At 43.2% G+C, this 19,041-nt stretch overlaps 1 protein-coding gene across 2 annotated transcripts; it reads left to right on the top strand.

The window, feature by feature from the left end:
• Positions 1–125: 125 nt before the first annotated feature.
• On the top strand, positions 126–17,133 carry CTBS (chitobiase). 2 transcript variants are annotated; one of them, XM_053249396.1, is made up of 7 exons: positions 126–412; positions 5,985–6,123; positions 8,117–8,325; positions 9,840–10,011; positions 11,647–11,744; positions 11,873–12,034; positions 16,516–17,133. In XM_053249396.1, exons 1-7 carry the CDS (start codon positions 269–271, stop codon positions 16,702–16,704), a joined length of 1,113 nt encoding a protein of 370 aa, XP_053105371.1. In that variant the 5' UTR covers positions 126–268; the 3' UTR covers positions 16,705–17,133. The 2 variants fall into 2 exon arrangements, with proteins under 2 accessions (XP_053105371.1, XP_053105372.1); XM_053249397.1 differs by lacking the exon at positions 11,873–12,034.
• The last annotated feature ends 1,908 nt before the right edge of the window (positions 17,134–19,041 follow it).

Genomic DNA, 19,041 nt, shown 5'->3' with positions numbered 1-19,041 from the left:
CGCGTACGTTCCTAGGCTGAAGCATTGATTGACACGAGGGGGCGCTCGCAGGTCCGGAATATATTTCTCTCCCCGCTTTATCTACGGTAATCAATTCCCCAGCGCCCCCTCCCTTTCTGGGCGGTGCCGAGATATCCCCATTGCGGTTAGGCAAAGCCAGGCAAAAGGTCCCTTAGTAGCACAGGCAGAACAACGTCGGCGAAAAACAACGGCGCGCACAAAACACTGCGGCACTCCACAGCGACATCGAAAGGGAGACCTCGAAGGCATGCAGGGGTTGCTAAGCGCCGGCAGAGAAGGAGGCGCGCGCCTTTTGCTCGCGCTCTTCCTGCAACTGCAGTTGAGTGCCAGTACATGTCCCTGCCAGGATCCTTCGCTCTGCAACCCCATCTCGGGCAGCAAGGACTTTGAGGTGCGCACGCGCAGCGAGCCGTTCCGGGAGGCGGGGTTGACGGGGACGGGATTGGAGGATCAGCCAATCCGCAATGATGGCTGGGGCCGTTCGGCTCTCCGTGTGGAAGGGTCTGCCTTGGTCTTTGTTGACTCCGCGTGCCCCTCGCGGAGTCAACAATCAAGTTGTCAAGGCTTCGCTGACCTTAGCAGTTACCTAGTGGACAGCTCCATGCTAGGAAGAGCTCCCCCTGTTGAATTTTTGCCTGCCACGCAGCTGTTAAGGTTACAAGAGCCTTGTCAGAAAGAAAACAGTTGGTGATACCCCTGGACTCGAGCAGGGCTTACGCTCGTGGTGGGTGACGCTCAAACACTGGGGAAGTGCTTAATGTTAAATTTCAGTGGAGGTTGTGCCAGGATAGAGACAAAGGAAATTAGAATCGAAAATAATATGGAGTGGCATTAGCTTCCAAAACCTTGTGCGTGATTAGCACCTTGCGGAAAGACCATCCTTAAACATAAAAATAATGAAACTGTTCTCTACATTATAAGCAAGAGAGGCTACATCTCCATCTTCTTGTTATATATTTCAGCTATGCACTCCAGAAAACAAGTAAAGGGTAAAAGAAAGGTGCATAATAAATGAAAAATTCTGCCCAAGCTTTTGTTGCTGCTGCTCATCACATAGAAGAGGGAGTTAAAGAGCTTTTACCTTGGTCTCAGTTCTCACAAGAGAGAAGGAAAGAGTTAGCTTTCTGAACTTGGTTCAGTCCTAGATATGGTCCCTGTTAATAATTAACTGCCAGCTGTGGCTGTATTGTTCAAAATGGGGCTTAACTGAGGCAGGGTTAGTAGCCTTGAAAATGTTATAATCATGTTCATGAGTGCATGTCAAATTTTATTTTTAAAAAATGTTTCCAAAAATGAATTGCCTTTAAAATAAGAAAGTATGTATACGTTGATGAATATTTATACAACACCGCTTTTCAACAAAAGCTCCCAAATGGAAGGGCTCAGTGCTCTGGCAAACAAATTAATACCCCGTCTTGATCCTAAATAGCCTTACTCAGAAGTCCAAATGGTTTCCAGCAGAACTTGCATTATAGTTTAGTTCTTTGAAAACTTATGTCTCACTTTGTACCCTTGAGAGGCTCTTGAAAGCGACTTACAAACTCTCCTCACAACAGTAAAATGACATTAAGAACATAAGAAACTGCCTTGTACCGAGTCAGACTATTGGTCTGTCTAGCTTGGTATTGTCTTTGCAGACTGGCAGCAGCTTCTCCAAGGTTGCAGGCAAGAATCTCAAAGCTGCAGGAATTTACCGAAGTGAGAGCTGAAGCTTCCCTGCTCGAATCCACCAAATTAGAGAACCACCCGACCCAACCCCATACTGGGAGATTGCCTCCTTTTTATGTGCCTGAGTGTTCACAGCACGGTTTAAGCTGGTGCGAGGAAGCAGCAGAGGAGAAGAAAAAGTGCAAGCAAGAAAACACAGGGTTAAATGGAGTGTGTGGAGGGGTGGGGTGGGGTGGGGCTGTGCACGTGCACTGATGGAGGGGTTTCCACCATACTAAACAAAGGAGCTCTCACAAGAGGAGGAACCATATCAGTGTTCACTTTATGGGTTAAAGCTTCTACAATAAACTAGATCTACTTAGTACATTGTCAAATTGAGGCCCACAGATGTTGTTGGATTACAACTCCCACCACCCATCAACCTGAAGGCCATTGTAGCTGTGGATGATGGGAGTTATTGGTCTAACAATAACTGGGGACATAGTTTGACCATCTCTGGGTCAGATATAATTTTTATCCATTTCTGAATTTGGAGGCATGTGTTCTTTACTCATATCACTGGGCAGGGCACAATAAACTTGGTTCAAATTCAAAAACCAAGTGTAAGCACTGCCCACACATTTTAAATGCCCCCCCCCAACCTCTGAGCTTCAGGCTGCCATTCAAAAGGGGCTGTTGTTGCCTTAAAGAAAGATCAACTTTTAATTTAAGAGAAAAGGAGAAATCTGAGCAGAGATCTCGTGCCATTTTTTTAAAAAAACCCCGACACTCTCTTGACCCCCCAGATCCTCCTTCCACTAGTCCTTCATGGTTTTAGAGACAGAAGGGGGAGTGGGTAAAGAAATATGTGGTGATTCTCTTTATTTATCAGGGAGAGAGCAACTGGCCGTATCCATCCCCAGAACAGCATCCCTGAAGTGACTGTTGCCACTGTTGAAAAGCAGCATATAGATATATCACAAGGGGCCCATTTTAAAATCTTGTCTCCAGGCCCACCAACCTTGCTATGCCCCTGCAGACAGACAGATAGATAGATAGATAGATTAGATAGAACACCTTGCGTCCTCATATGGAACCTCCTGGGATGGAGCTCCTTATGGAACACCTTGCCTCCTGAGATTCGTAATGCCCCCTCCCTTCTGTCCTTTAAGAAGCTTCTGAAAACTTGCCAAGCATTTAGTTGTTAGTGTGTGTGTGTGGTTTTTTTCTCTCTTTTCTTTTTTCCTTCTCCCTTCTTTATGTATGTATGTATTTATTTTTGGCAGTTGTTTTAATTTTTATAAACCACCTTGAGTCTAAGGAAGTCAGGCGGTCAATAAATTTGCTAAATAAAAAATAAATAAATAAAATGGCTCCCTGCCCACAAAGGGCTCACAATCTAAAAAAGAAACATAAGATAGACACCAGCAACAGCCACTGGAGGGATGCTGTGCTGGGGATGAATAGGGCCAGTTGCTCTCCCCCTGCTAAATAAAGAGAATCACCACTTTTAAAAGGTGCCTCCTTGCTCAGTTAGCAGGGGAGTTAGTAGGGACCATAGTCTATATTATGAGACAAGGTTGCATTGGCAAGTGTGCTTACTGAAGAGTTTTTCCTAACAAAATTTGTCCCTGTTTATAAAAAAGGTTTCTTCTTTGGATTAGTATTTCTTCTAAAATGGACAGGAAAAGAGTTAAGCACATCCTCATCCACTCCACATTGCCTCATTCCACAGCTGTTTTAAAGGAAAATGTTAAGTTTTGTTATATGCATGTGTGTGTAACATGTACTTTTTCTAGTGAAATAGGTTCCTTTATTTCACTGAATGAGCATGGAAGTCAGAAATGAAGCACAATGCTATGTGTGTTTACTTCTGAGTCTCACTGTGTTCAGTTGGACTTGCTCTCAGATGACTTGACTGTGCATAGGTTTTCAGCTATAGTGTCATACCACAATAGCAATGAGAAATCTAAATCCCTACAAGAGGAAGTACTACTTCCTTAATGATAGGAACATAGAAAGCTGCCTTATACCGACTGAGGCCATTAGTCCATCTAGCTCAGTGTTGTCTGTGCATACTGCCAGCAGCTTCTTCAAGATTACAGGCAGAAGTCTCTCTCAGCCCTATCTTGGAGATGCCAGAGAGGTAGTTTGGAACTTTCTGCATGCAAGCAGGCAGGTGCTCTTCCCAGAGTGGCCCCATCCCCTAAGGGGAACATCTTTCAGTGTTCACAAGTCGTCTCCAGTTCAAATGTAAACCAGGGCAACTTTCCTCCATTGTTGATGTATTTCCTGTTTCTTATACTGTCTCTGCACCACCATTGCTGTTGGGAGTACCCTGTTGAAGTATCAGGGTTGCAGTCCTATGTTAAGCACATCTAAGCCCATTGACTTCAGTAAGCTTAATTGTGCCTAAACCCAAATGGGACAACTCCCTGCAGCCAACTCTCTGCGGCAAACTCACTGTGGGACACCTCAACACAGCCGACTCACTGCAGGGACAACTCAATGTGAATCTCTGACAAACACTTCAAAGCAGTTCCCTGCTCTCTCTTTGTTCTCCAACAAACCTGATAGTGCCCCGCACTTCAAAGCAGTTCCCAGCTCTCTCTTCACAAACAAACAGCCCACCCCACACTTCAAGTGCCCCGCACTTCAAAACAGTTCCCTGCTCTCTCTATAGGGATGGGAAGTGGGTGAAGGAGGTAGAGAGCAGCCCGTTCATGCCAGCAACCAGCGGACACGCAATTATTGAGTCGCAACCAGCAAGCCCGAGATATGCCAGCTTTCAATATGCAGAGCCCAGGACACCAAGTTTAAACAACGGCTTTGAAATGCAGGGAGATAATATTAAGGAAGGAATCTTAAGGAAGGATGCTAGGAGATATTCCCACTTTCAATATGCAGAGCCAAGCTGCATGAATACTGTCATATCCAAAGCTGTACCTGGCTCGCTTCTCCAAAGCCCTTTCTGTCAAAGCCCTTTTGCCAAGCTCAGCTGCATGAGTACCGGCATATCCTGACAGGAGAGCACTTTCCATAGAGAGAGCAGGGAACTGTTTTGAAGTGTGGGGCACTATCGGGTTTGTTGGAGAACTAAGAGAGAGCAGGGAGCTGCTTTGAAGTGTTTGTCGGAGATTCGCATTGAGTTGTCCCTGCAGTGAGTCGGCCGTGTTGTGGTGTCCCACAGTGAGTTGGCCGCAGAGAGTTGTCCTCTAGACCCTGCAAGGGAATGTGTTTTAGGATGGCAGAATTTACTTTTCCTTTGGACAGCACTTTCATCACTGCAGTACTAGCCCCTTTTATTGACAATGTCTGTATGAAGCAGATATTTATCTGAGCAAAGTGAGACTAAACTGTCCTTCCCCCTTCTGGCTTCTAATTGTTTAAATGTTTAAATTGTTTAATCTAAGAGCTGACTCCCAAGTGTTTGTCTACGGTTTCCCAGGAATACTAGGCTGAGCCCTAAAAGCTCCTTACTGGCTTGAATTGCAAGAAGTCTTGTGGTTGCTGCTGAAGAAAATGTTTAACTTAATTATACTCATCTTTATGCATCACTTTAGTTAGTTAACGACGAAATTTAGATGATCTCATCAAGATAACACTAATTTATTTGAACTGATAGCTTCTGTCAGAAAAAATATTTAATTTAAGTCCCTTAATTTACTAGATGATTGGATCTGATCCATGCACAGGACGTTAGATCTAATCTTCTCTTCAAATCTTTTTCTATCAGGCAAATTCTGTTTTGTGAATTGGGAAAACTCTTAACTTTGTATTCAGTCATGACTATGTTCCGGAGAATTTATATTATTAGCTGTGGGGGCTTTTCTGTCTTCCCAGGCTCTATCTATTTGCCTCCACCCACTCTGATAGTTTTTTAGGCGTCCAGTAAAAACTGTTTTATTCATTCAAGCATGTAGTGAGTTATCGCTAACTTTGTTGTGCTGCTGCTGTTGGTACTGGCTTTTACTTGTTGGTTATTACAGAATGTTAATGGTTTTGTTTTGCAGGAAATAAAAACTTTTATTCATTCAAGCATGTAGTGAGTTATTGCTAACTTTGTTGTGCTGCTGCTGTTGGTACTGGCTTTTACTTGTTGGTTATTACAGAATGTTAATGGTTTTGTTTTGCAGGGTTTTAATTGCTTTTGTGAATTTAGTTTTAAGTAATTGGTATAGGTTGCCTTGAGGACTATGGTCAAAAGACGGAACAGAAGTATTTTAAATAAGCAATACATAAAAATGATGCTGCTAAAGAGAGTTATAATGTCAGACTGTGAAGAGAGAGCCATATTTCTCACCCTACCTCCACAGGTCTTTGTGTTTGATGTCGGGGGAAAGACCTGGAAGTTCTACGACTGGTCACAAATTACTACAGTGGCAACATTTGGAAAATATGACCCTGAGCTTATGTGTTATGCTCATTCAAAAGGAGCCAGGGTTGTTTTGAAAGGTATGTTCTGAACATGGTAACATGAACGTTGTAATTATTTCAGTAGGATGTCTAAGAAAGCATTGCTAAACAGTTATATAATTGACCTTGCCACACATTGCACAAAGGGGTGCCTCTTCCATGAGGCAAATTGAGGCAATGGCCTGGGGTGGCAAGTGCATCACCGTGGGCATAATTTCCCCTGCCTGCTGTTGCTTTCTTTTGTCCCACTTCCCCTCTCTGTGGCTCTTGCATCTTTCCTCTCCCATCTTTCCTGCTTCATTTTCTGGATTGGAGCCCACTGACACCCATCTTCCCTCTCAACTCCCCTCCTGGACACGCTCTCCGTGTGCATGCATGCACCGCTGGAGGAGCAGTGGCAGTGAGCATGCATTCGGCTTCACTTACCCGGAATCTCTCGGAGCCACTGCTCCTCCAGCAGCAAAGATCAGTAGGCTGGCTGGCTTGCTCGCCACTGTGAGTGCTGCTGTCTGCCTCTTCAGCACCGCTCTTGTCTGCATTATCTCCAGTGGACAAGAACGGTGCTGGAGAGACAGCAGTAGCCAGAGAATGGCTGGCAAGCCAGCTAGCCTGCCCATCTTTGCTGCTGGAGGAACAGCAATGAGAGACCCTGGGCACATGAAACCAGATGCAGGCTCACTGCATTCAGCAATTTGGTTTTTTACAGGTTGAGCAACTTGGATGTTGTTGGGGTTTTCATTCCCTCAGGCAGTTGAAGTATTCAGTGGCCTCCATGGCAGCTGGAAAGCTGGGGTTTGGTATGGTTTGCAAGCGTTAACTCTTCCCCCACCTGCTCCCATCAAACCAAGGCCCAGGGAGGGAGAGCCAAGAAGGAAGTGGGGTGGTTTCAGCGGGCTCTGACCTGGAAGCCTTGCCCCCAGCAAGGTGGTGGACGAGGCGAATTGTTCCCGGCCTCAGACATTGGCCTTCTTTGAGCTGACACTGATTGCAGATATTCTGCAGGTAGCTCTTTTTGTGCAATCATAGTATGATTCCTGCCATGCATAGCACATAGCTGACATTGGTCTCATACTCATAATCTCCTCTAAGTGTGGACAGTCAGAGACAAAATGGTGGCTACTGTGGAATGCAGCTGCCAGTGAATCTGACTACAGAGCCAGGAATGCACATCTGTTCTCTCCTGAAAACCACTGGATATACCATTGGAGCAATGTATAAGCTCAACTGTTTCCACTTAGATCCCATTCACTCACCACAAGCATCTGAACACAGACTGACATCTTCACTAACCGAGTACCTACGTGCCAGGAAGAAGTGTCTCTACTGTAGAGAAATTCAGGAGTAATTTCTGTATCCCAATTTGCCCCCTCACTTCACCAGCCCTGCCTTGCAGTGGTCCCATCCCCACTGATGTCCCCTGCCCCACCCAAGGTGCCTCCTTGGTCTCAGTTTGATGGGAGCAGGGGGCAAGAGCTAATGCTTGTAAGCCAAACCCAATCCCAGCTTTCAAAACAAAACAAAAACAAATTGTAGAAAAGTAGGACTGAGATGGAATGGTTAGAAAATGATTAAAAATAAAGGATGCTTTTAAAAACTTTTTGCCACTTTGGAAATCCTCCAGGGATATAGAAAAATAACACTCACCATGATCCAGTAGAAAGCCTGGTGTGTGAGAATAGCCTTCCATGCACATGTCCATTGCAGCTGCAGGTAAACATCTGGACTGGTATCCCCATTTGGGGACACTAGTTGTTGAGTATGAATAGTTGCTCTCAGAGCTGGAATGAGGCCGCTGTATTTATTTTACTTCCTACAATCTTGCTTTTTTTCTTTTCTTTAAAAGGAGAATCAAGATGGCTAGAATTAGATAAGAACAAAATGATTGTCTAGGGCTTCAATCTGAAATCAGGAATGTGGGGTGCACTTCCGAACAAATGTGTTTAGGATCAGAGTGGTCTCCAAATTGCTTTCCCCTCATCTATAGCCTCTCATCATGCAGGAATCTGGAAATTAATCATCATTTCTTCTTTAGGGGATGTATCTGTGAAGGAAATTGTTGATCCTTTTGTCAGAGCAGCCTGGATAGGCCAACAGATAGATCTGGCCAAAAAGCAGTATATGGATGGGATCAATATAGACATTGAGCAAGAGGTTAATAAGAGTTCTGCTGAATACTATGCTTTAACAGCTTTGGTTAAAGAAACAACAGAAGCTTTTCACAAAGAAATTCCAGGATCACAGGTAAAAATAAAGTAAAAACCACTATTGCACAAACACTGCTTTAGAATTAATAGATTAAAGGCTCTCTTTAACAACACTATGGTGATCTCAGGTTTTTAATTTAAAAATACTGTTTAATTTTTATGGTTTTTTATTATTGTATTGTTTTAACTTTTATATGTGTTGATATATGTTGAACTGTTTTAACTTTGTTTTAATTGTTTAATATGTGTTTTAATTGTTGTTAGCCACCCAGAGATGTACGTTTGGGCAGGGTATAAATTTTAATAATAATAATATAGTCACATGTTTCAGTGCTGAATCTTTTTAGGTATAGATCTTCATTAAGAGGTAACCAGCACCAGAATATCCTAAGACCACTAGCAGATTCACAATAGGAAGCCAAAGAGGCACCTTTTAATGTGGTGATTCTCTTTATTTAGCAGGGGGAGAGTAATTGGCCCCAATCCACCCCCAAGCACAGTACCTCCAGTGACTGTTGCTGGTGTCTATCTTATGTTTCTTTTTGGAATGTGAGCCTTTTGGGGACAGGGTTCCATCTTATGTATTTGTTATTTCTCTGTGTAAACTGCCCTAAGCCATTTTTGGAAGGGCGGTATAGAAATTGAATTAATAATAATAATAATAATAATAATAAGAAGAAGAAGAAGAAGAAGAAGAAGAAGAAGAAGCATCTCTGGATTGTTCAAACCAGTATTAGAATCGCTGAACATTCTTAGCTAGATAGGAAACACACATGTTGATAAAAAGCCCCAGCAGTGTTCAACGTATCCGAAAACCAGTCTTAAATTATTGATAAGCACTTCCCAGAGCTTCATTATTTTTTCTTATTTTTTTAAAAAATAATTTTAACAAAGAAGAAAACAGCAAAACCAAAGTAATATAACTGAAACATAATGATTGAAATCTTATACATACTAACAAGTGCTTGTCCAGTAAGCTCACATCTTAGTCACATCTGTTTAACTTTTGATTGACTAAGATGAAGGCACACCCCAGTCATATGAATCATATGTGTGGCCTGCCAAGTGCTTGACAATACCTCTATTTTTGCAGTTCAGGAAGGCATCAAATAAAAAACAGTTTGTCCAAATAAACAACTGCACAGTTTTCAAACTGAAGGCATACCATATTATATTGTGGTACCAGTATGCATTGCATTTGTATCTCCAATGTTTGCATTTGCTTGCTGTATAAATTCATTCATATTCAAGAATTACCAGCTATAGCTATTGTTGAAACAAAATGCGAATTCTCTCTCTACTGTTTAAAATGGTTTTAAAAGAATCATAAGGTCATAGAATTTTAGAGTTGGAAGGGACCTTGGAAGTCTTTTATCCCTAACCAATAGCTTCATTGCAAGGAAAACAGTGTTAAGAGCACTTTAACTCCATTGGGATATCTATGTTATGTACTATGTTGGTAGTACCTTCAGCAAAGTCTTCTAGCCTTCTGTGCAAAGCTATATTAAAAATGTTTGTCCTGGAATAGTCAGATTTCTTTTCCTCCCATAGGTAACTTTTGATGTAGCTTGGTCTCCAGAATGCATAGACAAAAGATGTTACAACTACAGTGGAATTGCTGATTCCTGTGATTTTGTATTTGTGATGTCTTATGATGAACAGAGTCAAGTATGGACAGAATGCATAGCTGGAGCCAATGCTCCATACAACCAGACCTTAGCTGGTAAGAACTAGAGGTGAAACGTTTTTAGAAATTTTGAAGTCATGGAACTTTTCCAACTTGGTTTTACCTTAGCTATCTGTAAATCTGCATATTGAATTAAACTTTATAATAGTTGTTTATTTTATGTATTCATACTCCTTTTTTTTAGTAAGAACAAATAATGATTTACAAAAATAAAAAGATGTATTAAAAAACCAACACCAAATTCTTCAGTAATATTTAATCATCACTACCAGCACCACATATTAGGCTTGTTCACACAGTCATTTGAATCTAGCTTTAATGTGAGTTACCATCATTAGTGTGATTGTGTGAACGCACGCCAAGATGGGAATCTTGAAACATGGAGCACCATGGCATGGGTTCACACAATCACTTCAATATTTGTAACCCACATTAAACCTCAATTCAAATGATTGTGTGAACAAGCCTACTGTATTGATTGATTGAGTGAGTGCTGTCAAGTCGGTGTTGACTCTTAGCGACCACATAGATTTAGTGACTGAATGAAATTATCCACATAAAACCCATGCTATGTTACTATTACTGGCTGGCATGATGAAAAAATGATTGAAAATAGGTTCACTGAATTTTCAAGGACCATCTCAAGTTTCTTTAATCAGAATCAGCTTCTGAAAGTTCAATAACTTCTGATTCTGAACTTTCATTTATATCTCCTTGGACTTCAAAGAGAGTCCATACCCCCCTCCCCCGCAATTTCATGTAATGGCCTGGTTCTTGATTTGGTGTATCTACAGTCCAAGCAGTTTAGCATGCTGCAGAAGGTGCAAGCATCTGAAGCAGGAGAGAGGATTTGAAAGCTATCGCATCAGGAATTGTAATAGAAAGCATTTTGTGGTAGTAAAGGGCAGCTAAAACAATAGTTTAAACCATACTTTAAAAGTATAATTAATTATTATTTTAAACATAATTAATAAGAGGGTTTTTTTTCTAATTTCCTCAAGATTTCCAATTTTCACACTGAAAAGGTTTGTGGAGAAAGACCTCGGAAAAACTGTTTTCTTCTCAGTTTTTATATCCCCCACCCCCACCCCACCCCACCCCACTGGACCTTCATATCTCTAGTTAGAGCAAACATTATCCATGGGCAATGAAAAGCCATTGGTGGGACCATTTTTCAGTGGGTCTCATATTCAGTTATCAATATTACTCAGTTCTGCAGTCAGCAACCCCAAATTCCCTATTTGGGATAAATTAAGTAAATTATGAAAATCTGCATAAATTTATATTCTTGATTTTGCCTGCAAGGAGATTATGGTTGACAGAGTCACAATGTATATTTTTTAATTAGCTGCAATAATGGAATCTCAACTTATTTATCTTTTCTTGGTTCTAAGGCCATGTAGTGACTTGTAACATCTATTAACACCCTACATCTGTTCCCATGTAGGGTGTCATCTTCATGAGTAAATTAATAAATACATCACTTGGAAAACTAAAGAACAAAAGGCCCTTCTACAAAGAGGCAACTACATTTGAAAGAGACTTCTAAATGTAGTTGTACCTTGAAAGTCTACCTCAATGGCCTTTGATTTGTTGATTGTACAAATGTAGCTGCAGGCATTGAAGTAACATAAACCATGTGGGTAAATTTTTAATTTTATATTAAATTAGGTTATGACGACTACCTTGACTTGGGCATTAATCCAAAGAAGCTTGTAATGGGCGTTCCCTGGTATGGCTATGATTATACCTGTCTACATTTATCCATGGTAAGAGCAAGTCAGATGATCTCTAACTCTGTTTTATGTCCGCTGTGGTCTCTAGACGTTCTCTTTCTGATAGTGCACGCTTCTTGAGCTGTTAATGTAACTAGGTAACCCAAGTTGTGTTTCTTTAGGCTCATGTTTGTTCCATTGAAAAAATCGCTTTCCGAGGGGCTCCATGCAGTGATGCAGCTGGACGTCAGTTCCCCTATAGCGTAATAATGAACCAAGCAAATAGTTCTATTTCTGGGATTCTGTGGAATGAGGAACAGAAAGCCCCATATTTTGAATACAAAGTAAGCTGTTCTGGAGATTTTTTTCCCCTGTCTACTTGTTGATATTCATTATTCTATATGAAAAAATTACAACACTGCACCATATACTGTAACATCTTGATTCTAATTGCTCTTCATTCTCCCATCCCATTCCCACACCCCACCCCACCCCCTACTCTCATATGTGCCTGGGTACACAATATATGTGTGTCTGTTGAGTCCCTGGTAATCTCTGGAATGGAGAAATGACCTGATCACTCTTGTGGGCCCTTGCTCATGCTCCAGAGCCAGGTTTTCTCCCTGGTTTTCTGAAGGCTTTTAGCAGCAATGCAGCATTTGGGAAAACAGCTAGAGTAGAGAGATGGTAGAGAAATATTCATTACAATCTGACTGAACTTGTGCTTGAATCTGTCTTGGGAATTACTCAATTTTTGTGATGATGGCAAAGAAACTGTACTTTTCTATCACCATTGCATCCTCAAACACATGGAGAGGCTGTTCTCACGAGCCCCACCTGGCTTGGCTGCCTGTGAGAACCGCCAGGATCTGCATGGATCCCGGAGGTGCTGCAGTGCAAAACCCAGCGCCAAAGTCCGGGTCTTAGCCGAGGTTAAGTCCCCTTAGCTAAGCATGGTCTGCCCTGGTTGCATATGAATGGGAGACTTGATGTGTGAGCACTGCAAGATAGTCCCCTCAGGGGAAGAAGCCGCTCTGGGAAGAGCAGAAGGTTCCAAGTTCCCTCCCTGGCTTCTCCAAGATAGGGCTGAGAGAGATTCCTGTCTGCAACCTTGGAGAAGCCGCTGCCAGTCTGTGAAGACAATACAGAGCTAGATAGACCAATGGTCTGACCAATGTTCCTATGAACTTCCGGGATTGTGTGTCAGCACAAGCTGCCCTACTTGTAGCTTGCGCTGACAGAGAGCCACCTAGAGTGCTCGTCCCCTAGGGGAATCCCCCAGTGCACTGCACTCGGCACATGATGCACTGTGGGATACCCAGAGGCCAGGATAATGAGTCCCAACCTCAGATCAATCCGCCCTGCTCTGTGCTGCATGGAGCACACTCCCATCAGGCTCCAAATGCTCATCTGGGGGGGAGGCAAGTTTTGTGAAGCCTTCCAACTGCCTGCCCAGTAGGTTGTGTGAATGGCCCCCGAATTGTAATAGTAAAATAGTTGATAGTAAAATAGTTGAATAGTAAAGAGCTTTTTATATCAAGATTGAGAACTGCTCTATGGTTCACAGTGACTAGTTTTCAAGATTCTTTGCAGATAAAGCTGTTCACATTTGTTCTGTCTCGGACACCACATTGAATGCAGTACCTATTGTTATCATTGTGGTACATGCTTCTCCAGTTGTTTTGGATTATTTTCACAACTTCTGCAGCTGAAGATGTGGATAGGATTTCTTGGTCTTATTAGATGATCTACCTATGTACTAATATGTATGGCTACAGAAAGTGGCCAGAGGTGATCTAGCTCAGTTGTAAGGGGAGGGTAATCAATGCTTCCATATCTGAGGATCTTATTCCTTTTATTTAATAACATGTAGTGGTTAAGCCACTGCTTAAGAAATCCTCCTTTGTTCCATCATTATTTATTTATTCATTTGTTCATTCATTTATTTATCAATCATATTTTAATGCCACCTGATATGTAAATCTCTAGAGATTTAGGCGGTGTACAAAACCCAACATTAAAATCACAGGTTAAAATACATAAAACACAATAAAAACAATATAAAACAAATTATTAAAATTATTAAAATTAAAACCTTGAGTTTCCAGACTACATATAAAGGCAGCCCCACATAGAATGCATTGCAGCTGGAGGTTACCAGCATATGTACCACTGTTTTAAGGTCATTCACCTCTAGAAATGGACGCAGCTGATGTATCAGCCGAAACTGATAAAACTCCCCTGGCCACTGCCTCAACCTGAGAAACCAGGGAGAACTTTGGGTCCAGTAGCACTCCCAAGCTACGTACATGATCTTTCAGCGGGAGTGTAACCCGATCCAGAACAGGCAGATCTAAACCATCTCTCAGGTCCCGGCCCCCCACAGTCAGTACTTCCATCTTACTTTGATTGAACTTCAGTTTGTTATCCCTCATACAGCCCATTACCACCTCCAAGCAGGCATTTAGGGAAGATATGCCATTTCCTGATGAGTTCAACATGGAGAAGTAAATCTGAGTGTCGGCATATTGATAACACCCTGCACCAAACCTCCTGATGGTCTCCCCCAGCCATTAGTTATGTTAGCGATCAGTCTGAAATTTTCCATTCTTGGACAAGGTGATCAGAGAGGTGGTGGAGACTTAGCTCCAGATTTTCCTGGATTATTGAGACCTATTTAAATCATTTAGACCAATTTTCTTCCTGGTTTGGGGACTGAAATGGTCTTGTCCTGGGAGCTAGACAGGGAGAGTATTGTTGGTTCCTCTGGACCTCTAATTAGCTTTTGATGCTTTCAAAAGCCTGGCCAAGATGACACTTGGAGTCACTATTTAATAGGGAAGTGCACAGAACTGGGCAGGAGTGGTTCAAAGGTAGAGGGGTCACACTTTAACGGCGGGGAAGGGTGCACTTACCTGTTTCCCCCGCTGGTGCTCCATTTTTTAAGGCTCCTTCAGGGTGGCAGCATACCTCCCTGCTGCCGCATAGCCTCCTTGCCCGGAAGTACCGGGTGCATGTGTGCATGCTGCGGGCACGCAGGCCGGTATTTCTGGACAAGGGAGGGATGGGGTGGCAGGGAGGTATGCTGCCACCCCGAAAGAGCCGTAAAAAAATTAGAGCTGGCAGGGGGAAAGCAGAGAGAGGGGTAAGTTAGGGGTGTGTCCGAACCGGTCCGGAGGCCATTCTAAAGGCCTCCGGACTGCCAGACCGGTTCGGACCGGGCTGGTCCGGGTCCGGGTGGGGGGTATTTCTTTAAGGGCGGGAGGGCTTGCTTACCCCTCCCGCTTCTTTGCCCCTGCCAGAGGCCGTATTTAACAGAGTAACAGGGGCGCTGGAAACCAGCCGCCCCCACCGCCCCGCCGCGAGCAGATTAGGGGAACTACCACTGTCGCCCGCCCGCCAGCCCTCCCTCCCAGCCGACCGCCCGAGTCCTCACCCGATGGCTGCTTTAAACAAAGAGAGGAGCTCGCGAACAGAGCTCCTCTCGCTTTGAAGTCCTGCAGGCGACTGAAGGAGGCAGGCTTTGCGCGCGCGCATGCGCGCACCACAAAGCACGCCGATCGCCGGAGGCCCGGTCTACCCGCCGGGAAAAGGCCCGGTCTACCCGGCCTTTTCCCGGCGGGTAGAACGGGCCTCCGGTGATCGGCGTGCTTTGCGGTGCACGCAAAGCCTGCCTCCTTCAGTCGCCTGCAGGACTTCAAAGTGAGAGGAGCTCTGTTCGCGAGCTCCTCTCTTTGTTTAAAGCAGCCATCGGGTGAGGACTTGGGCAGGCGGCTGGGAGGGAGGGCTGGCAGGCGGGCGACAGCGGCAGCATTGGTAGTTCCCCTAATCTGCTCGCGGCGGGGCGGGGGGGGGGGCCGGTGGGGGCGGCTAGTTTCCAGCGCCCCTGTTACTCTGTTAAATACGGCCTCTGGCGGGGGCAAAGAGGCGGGAGGGGTAAGCAAGCCCTCCCCGCCCTAAAAGGAAGGCCCCCCTTCGGTGCCGGTCAGGACTGCTCCGGACCGTGCACATCCCTAGGGTAAGTGCAGCCTCCCCTGCCCTTAAAGTGTGACACACACACACCCCGCCTTCGAATCGGCCCAACAGCCGGTTGCTTGAACCTTAAAAGAGCCTTCGAATGGGTTTGTGCACATCCCTACTGTTTTATGATGGCTGTATTTTTCTTTGGGGGCAGGTTCCAGAAGGTGTTGCTTGGGCTCTGACTACAGCCGGCTGTTGGGAGCATGTGGCTTTACTGTTACACCAGCTTCACTTGCAACTAGTCAATTTCTGAGTGCAATGCAAAGTGCTAGTTATTATCATTAAAGCTTAAGACAGAATATCTTAAGAACCACTTCCCCTTGCTCTTTGGCTGGAGAGGGTCTTTTGTGCATTCCACGACCTTCAGAAGCCTGGTTGGCAGTGACAAATGAGAGGGCTTTCTCTGTAGTGACTCCAAAGATGTGGAAGTTCCGCCTGATTCCCAGTTTCCCTATTATTTGTTTGTTGAAGATCTGTCTATTTTATCAGGCCTAACATTGTTGTTTTTGTTTATTTGTGGGCTTTCAGTTGTTTAGTTTTGGTTTTTCTGCTGACACAATTTCCTTTAAAGTGTGACAAATATTTTGCGGAAGATTTGAGCAGATGGCTTTATTTCATATTTTAGAAAAATACAAGCAAGCAAATATAGTGATTTTTATTGGCTGATGTGTATTTTCAGTGGCACGCTAGTCCGCACAGTTGCATGGATTTTGTATACAAATTTGAAAACGGAAACCTGTGAAATTAGCTTGAAAAGAACACAGGAAACATGTTAACATGCTTTTGTTGTTTCATTCTTTTGCAGGATTCACATAATGCTTCTCATCAAGTATGGTTTGACAATCCCCGGAGCATTTCTCTGAAGGCAGCCTATGTGAAAGAACATGGTTTAAGGGGTATCGGTATGTGGAACGGGAATTGCCTTGACTATTCTGGAGGCTCTGTAGCACGAAAGCAGACAGAAGCAATGTGGGAGGCCTTGAAACCAAAGTGACTGCATAAAGATGTGACTGTGGACAGTACCATTTAGGATGTATAATTCTTTCTTTTTTTAAACATGTCTTTTGAAAAATATTATAACAAATACAATTAATTTTAAACTTTTTGTTTAAAATTGTATTTAAATGTAATTAATAAATGTCCAAATGGGGGCGGGGGAGGAAAAAATGTCTTTTCTGACTATCAGTTGGTTGTTAATTAAGATTGCAATCCTATGTACATTTGGGGCAGTGGGAAGTAAGCTTTACTGAACACAGTGAGACTTATTTCTACATAAACATACATAGGACAGCACTGTTACTTTATTTTCTTAATAGGTATAGAGTAACAATTAAATGCACAAAAAACGTGAAATGTAACTGAATTTTGCCATACCCTTCTTTCATTGCATTATTTTCACATTAAAAAAAATCCTGTCTCAACAGATTCTGACTAGTATTTGGACTATTGTTGGCTTTACAAAGCTGCAGTTGGGATCTTCTCATTTGATTTAATATATGTATTAAGAAAACAGAGAACTGTACAGGCTATTAAGCTAATAAAATGCAATACCAAGTCACATTTTAAAATACTGTGAACTATTTCCCCCTTAGTCACAATCCAAAGAAATACAAAACAGTTATCTAGGGATGGAGGAGAAAGACTGCATTAACAATTTCTATAGCCTAGTTCAAGATGCATAACTGATTATAGGGCGATTCTCATGATTGCCGTGATTGGGTGGGAAAGGCTCCAAAGAGCTTACCTTTCCCACAGATGATTCAAGGCTTGGTGGTGGGAGTGTGCTCCGTGGCTCCCACATGAGCAGTGCTGCTCCATGAAACATGGAGCAGGATGGAGTGATCCAAGGCTAGAACTTGTTCCAGCCTCCGGTTATCTCACAATGCAACGTGCAACACACATGTTGCATTGGGGGGTTCCCATCAGCCGGGAATCTGTGCGCCTGTCTCTGTGTCTCCAGAGGCTAAACTCAGCCCGAGAAGACATACGATACATGGCAGCCGTGTTAAGGGTTCAAGCAGCCAACAGCTGGGTTATTTAGGAAGTTTAGGCAGGCGGGAAGCACCGGGATCTGCAACCCAGAACCAACGCTCAGCTGCATGCAAATGTGTACTTTTCACATCTCAAAGCAAAGATGGAAAATTCCAAATCAAATCAGGAGCCACACAGTGTGTATGACTATGATCTAGACCCATGGGATCCAGTTGCATGGATGGAAGGTGGGAACCTAGTGGGTGATGGGGGGAAAGCCCAGAGTTGGGTCAGTCATGGGTTTCTGACCAATTCATAGGGCCAATCAGTGCCTCAGTCTAAGGGAGATTGTGCCTGTGTTGGCAGGTAGAGGAAAGTTTTTTATTTTAATTTTTTTTTTTAGTCCATTAAACCAGTCCACAGCTTCATTTACTTTACTGAACTCTGCTGAATCTTCTTTATAATCTAGCCATTTTGCCTTAAATTTAGCATTTTCTGCAGGTGCTTAATTTCTTTCAGTTTCATAAGAAAATCAGGACTGAATAAGTTTTTCTGTTCCATCTTTTCAAATTCTAATGCAAGCTGCAGTCTTTCCACCTAAATTTTTATTCATACTTTCCCTTTTCTTACCATAACTTCTGAATCATGGGATCTAGAAATACAGGACACCCATCGTTGGAAAACATAGGGTCCCCGCTTTCATTTGATGTACAGCATGCCTCATTAAGAGTTGTGGTTCTGAAATTATCAGCTCCGTCGGAGAAAATGCCTCTAGGCTTTTTAAAGATTCTTAAAACTATTTTTCCTTCATTCGTTTGACACAGATTTTGGGCAAGTGGTTGTTGAGGCTCCCTCCTTGGCTTTCCCCACAGGCCTGCTTGACTTTTATTAGACTCTGCGAAGTCAGGAATGGGTAGTCCTGCCTCCCTTAGTTCAGAGGTTCCCAAAATATTTGGTAAAATAGAGTCAGTTCCTAGACTAAGCCCATAGGCTTCTATGTAATCAATAGGCCTTAGTTTCTGTTCTAAAGGCTCTTTAGGCTCTGAAAATGTTTTTGGGTCTAGATCCAAAAATATACCTTCTGATTCAGAGCTGAGAATCATATCAGGAAGCCCCCCTCCAAATGTGTGTGTAGGGGGCACTTGCTCCTCAACAAAACCCACTGCTTGAAGTCCTTTAGTTGAGATTTATTGTAGGAGCTCCTGATATACACAACTTGTCCACGAGTGAGAGAGAGCAATCTGTAACACAAGGATAGCAACAAAACACTGTATTTGCATTTGCAGCAAATATTTTTAAAATGTTCAAAAACTCCTATAGACAGCTATTACTTATACCTTCAAGCAGAAAAAAACATTGC

Source organism: Hemicordylus capensis, chromosome 4, assembly GCF_027244095.1.
Source record: "Hemicordylus capensis ecotype Gifberg chromosome 4, rHemCap1.1.pri, whole genome shotgun sequence".
Classification (NCBI taxonomy): Eukaryota; Metazoa; Chordata; class Lepidosauria; order Squamata; family Cordylidae; genus Hemicordylus; species Hemicordylus capensis.
This window is presented reverse-complemented; position numbering and strand designations above follow the sequence as displayed.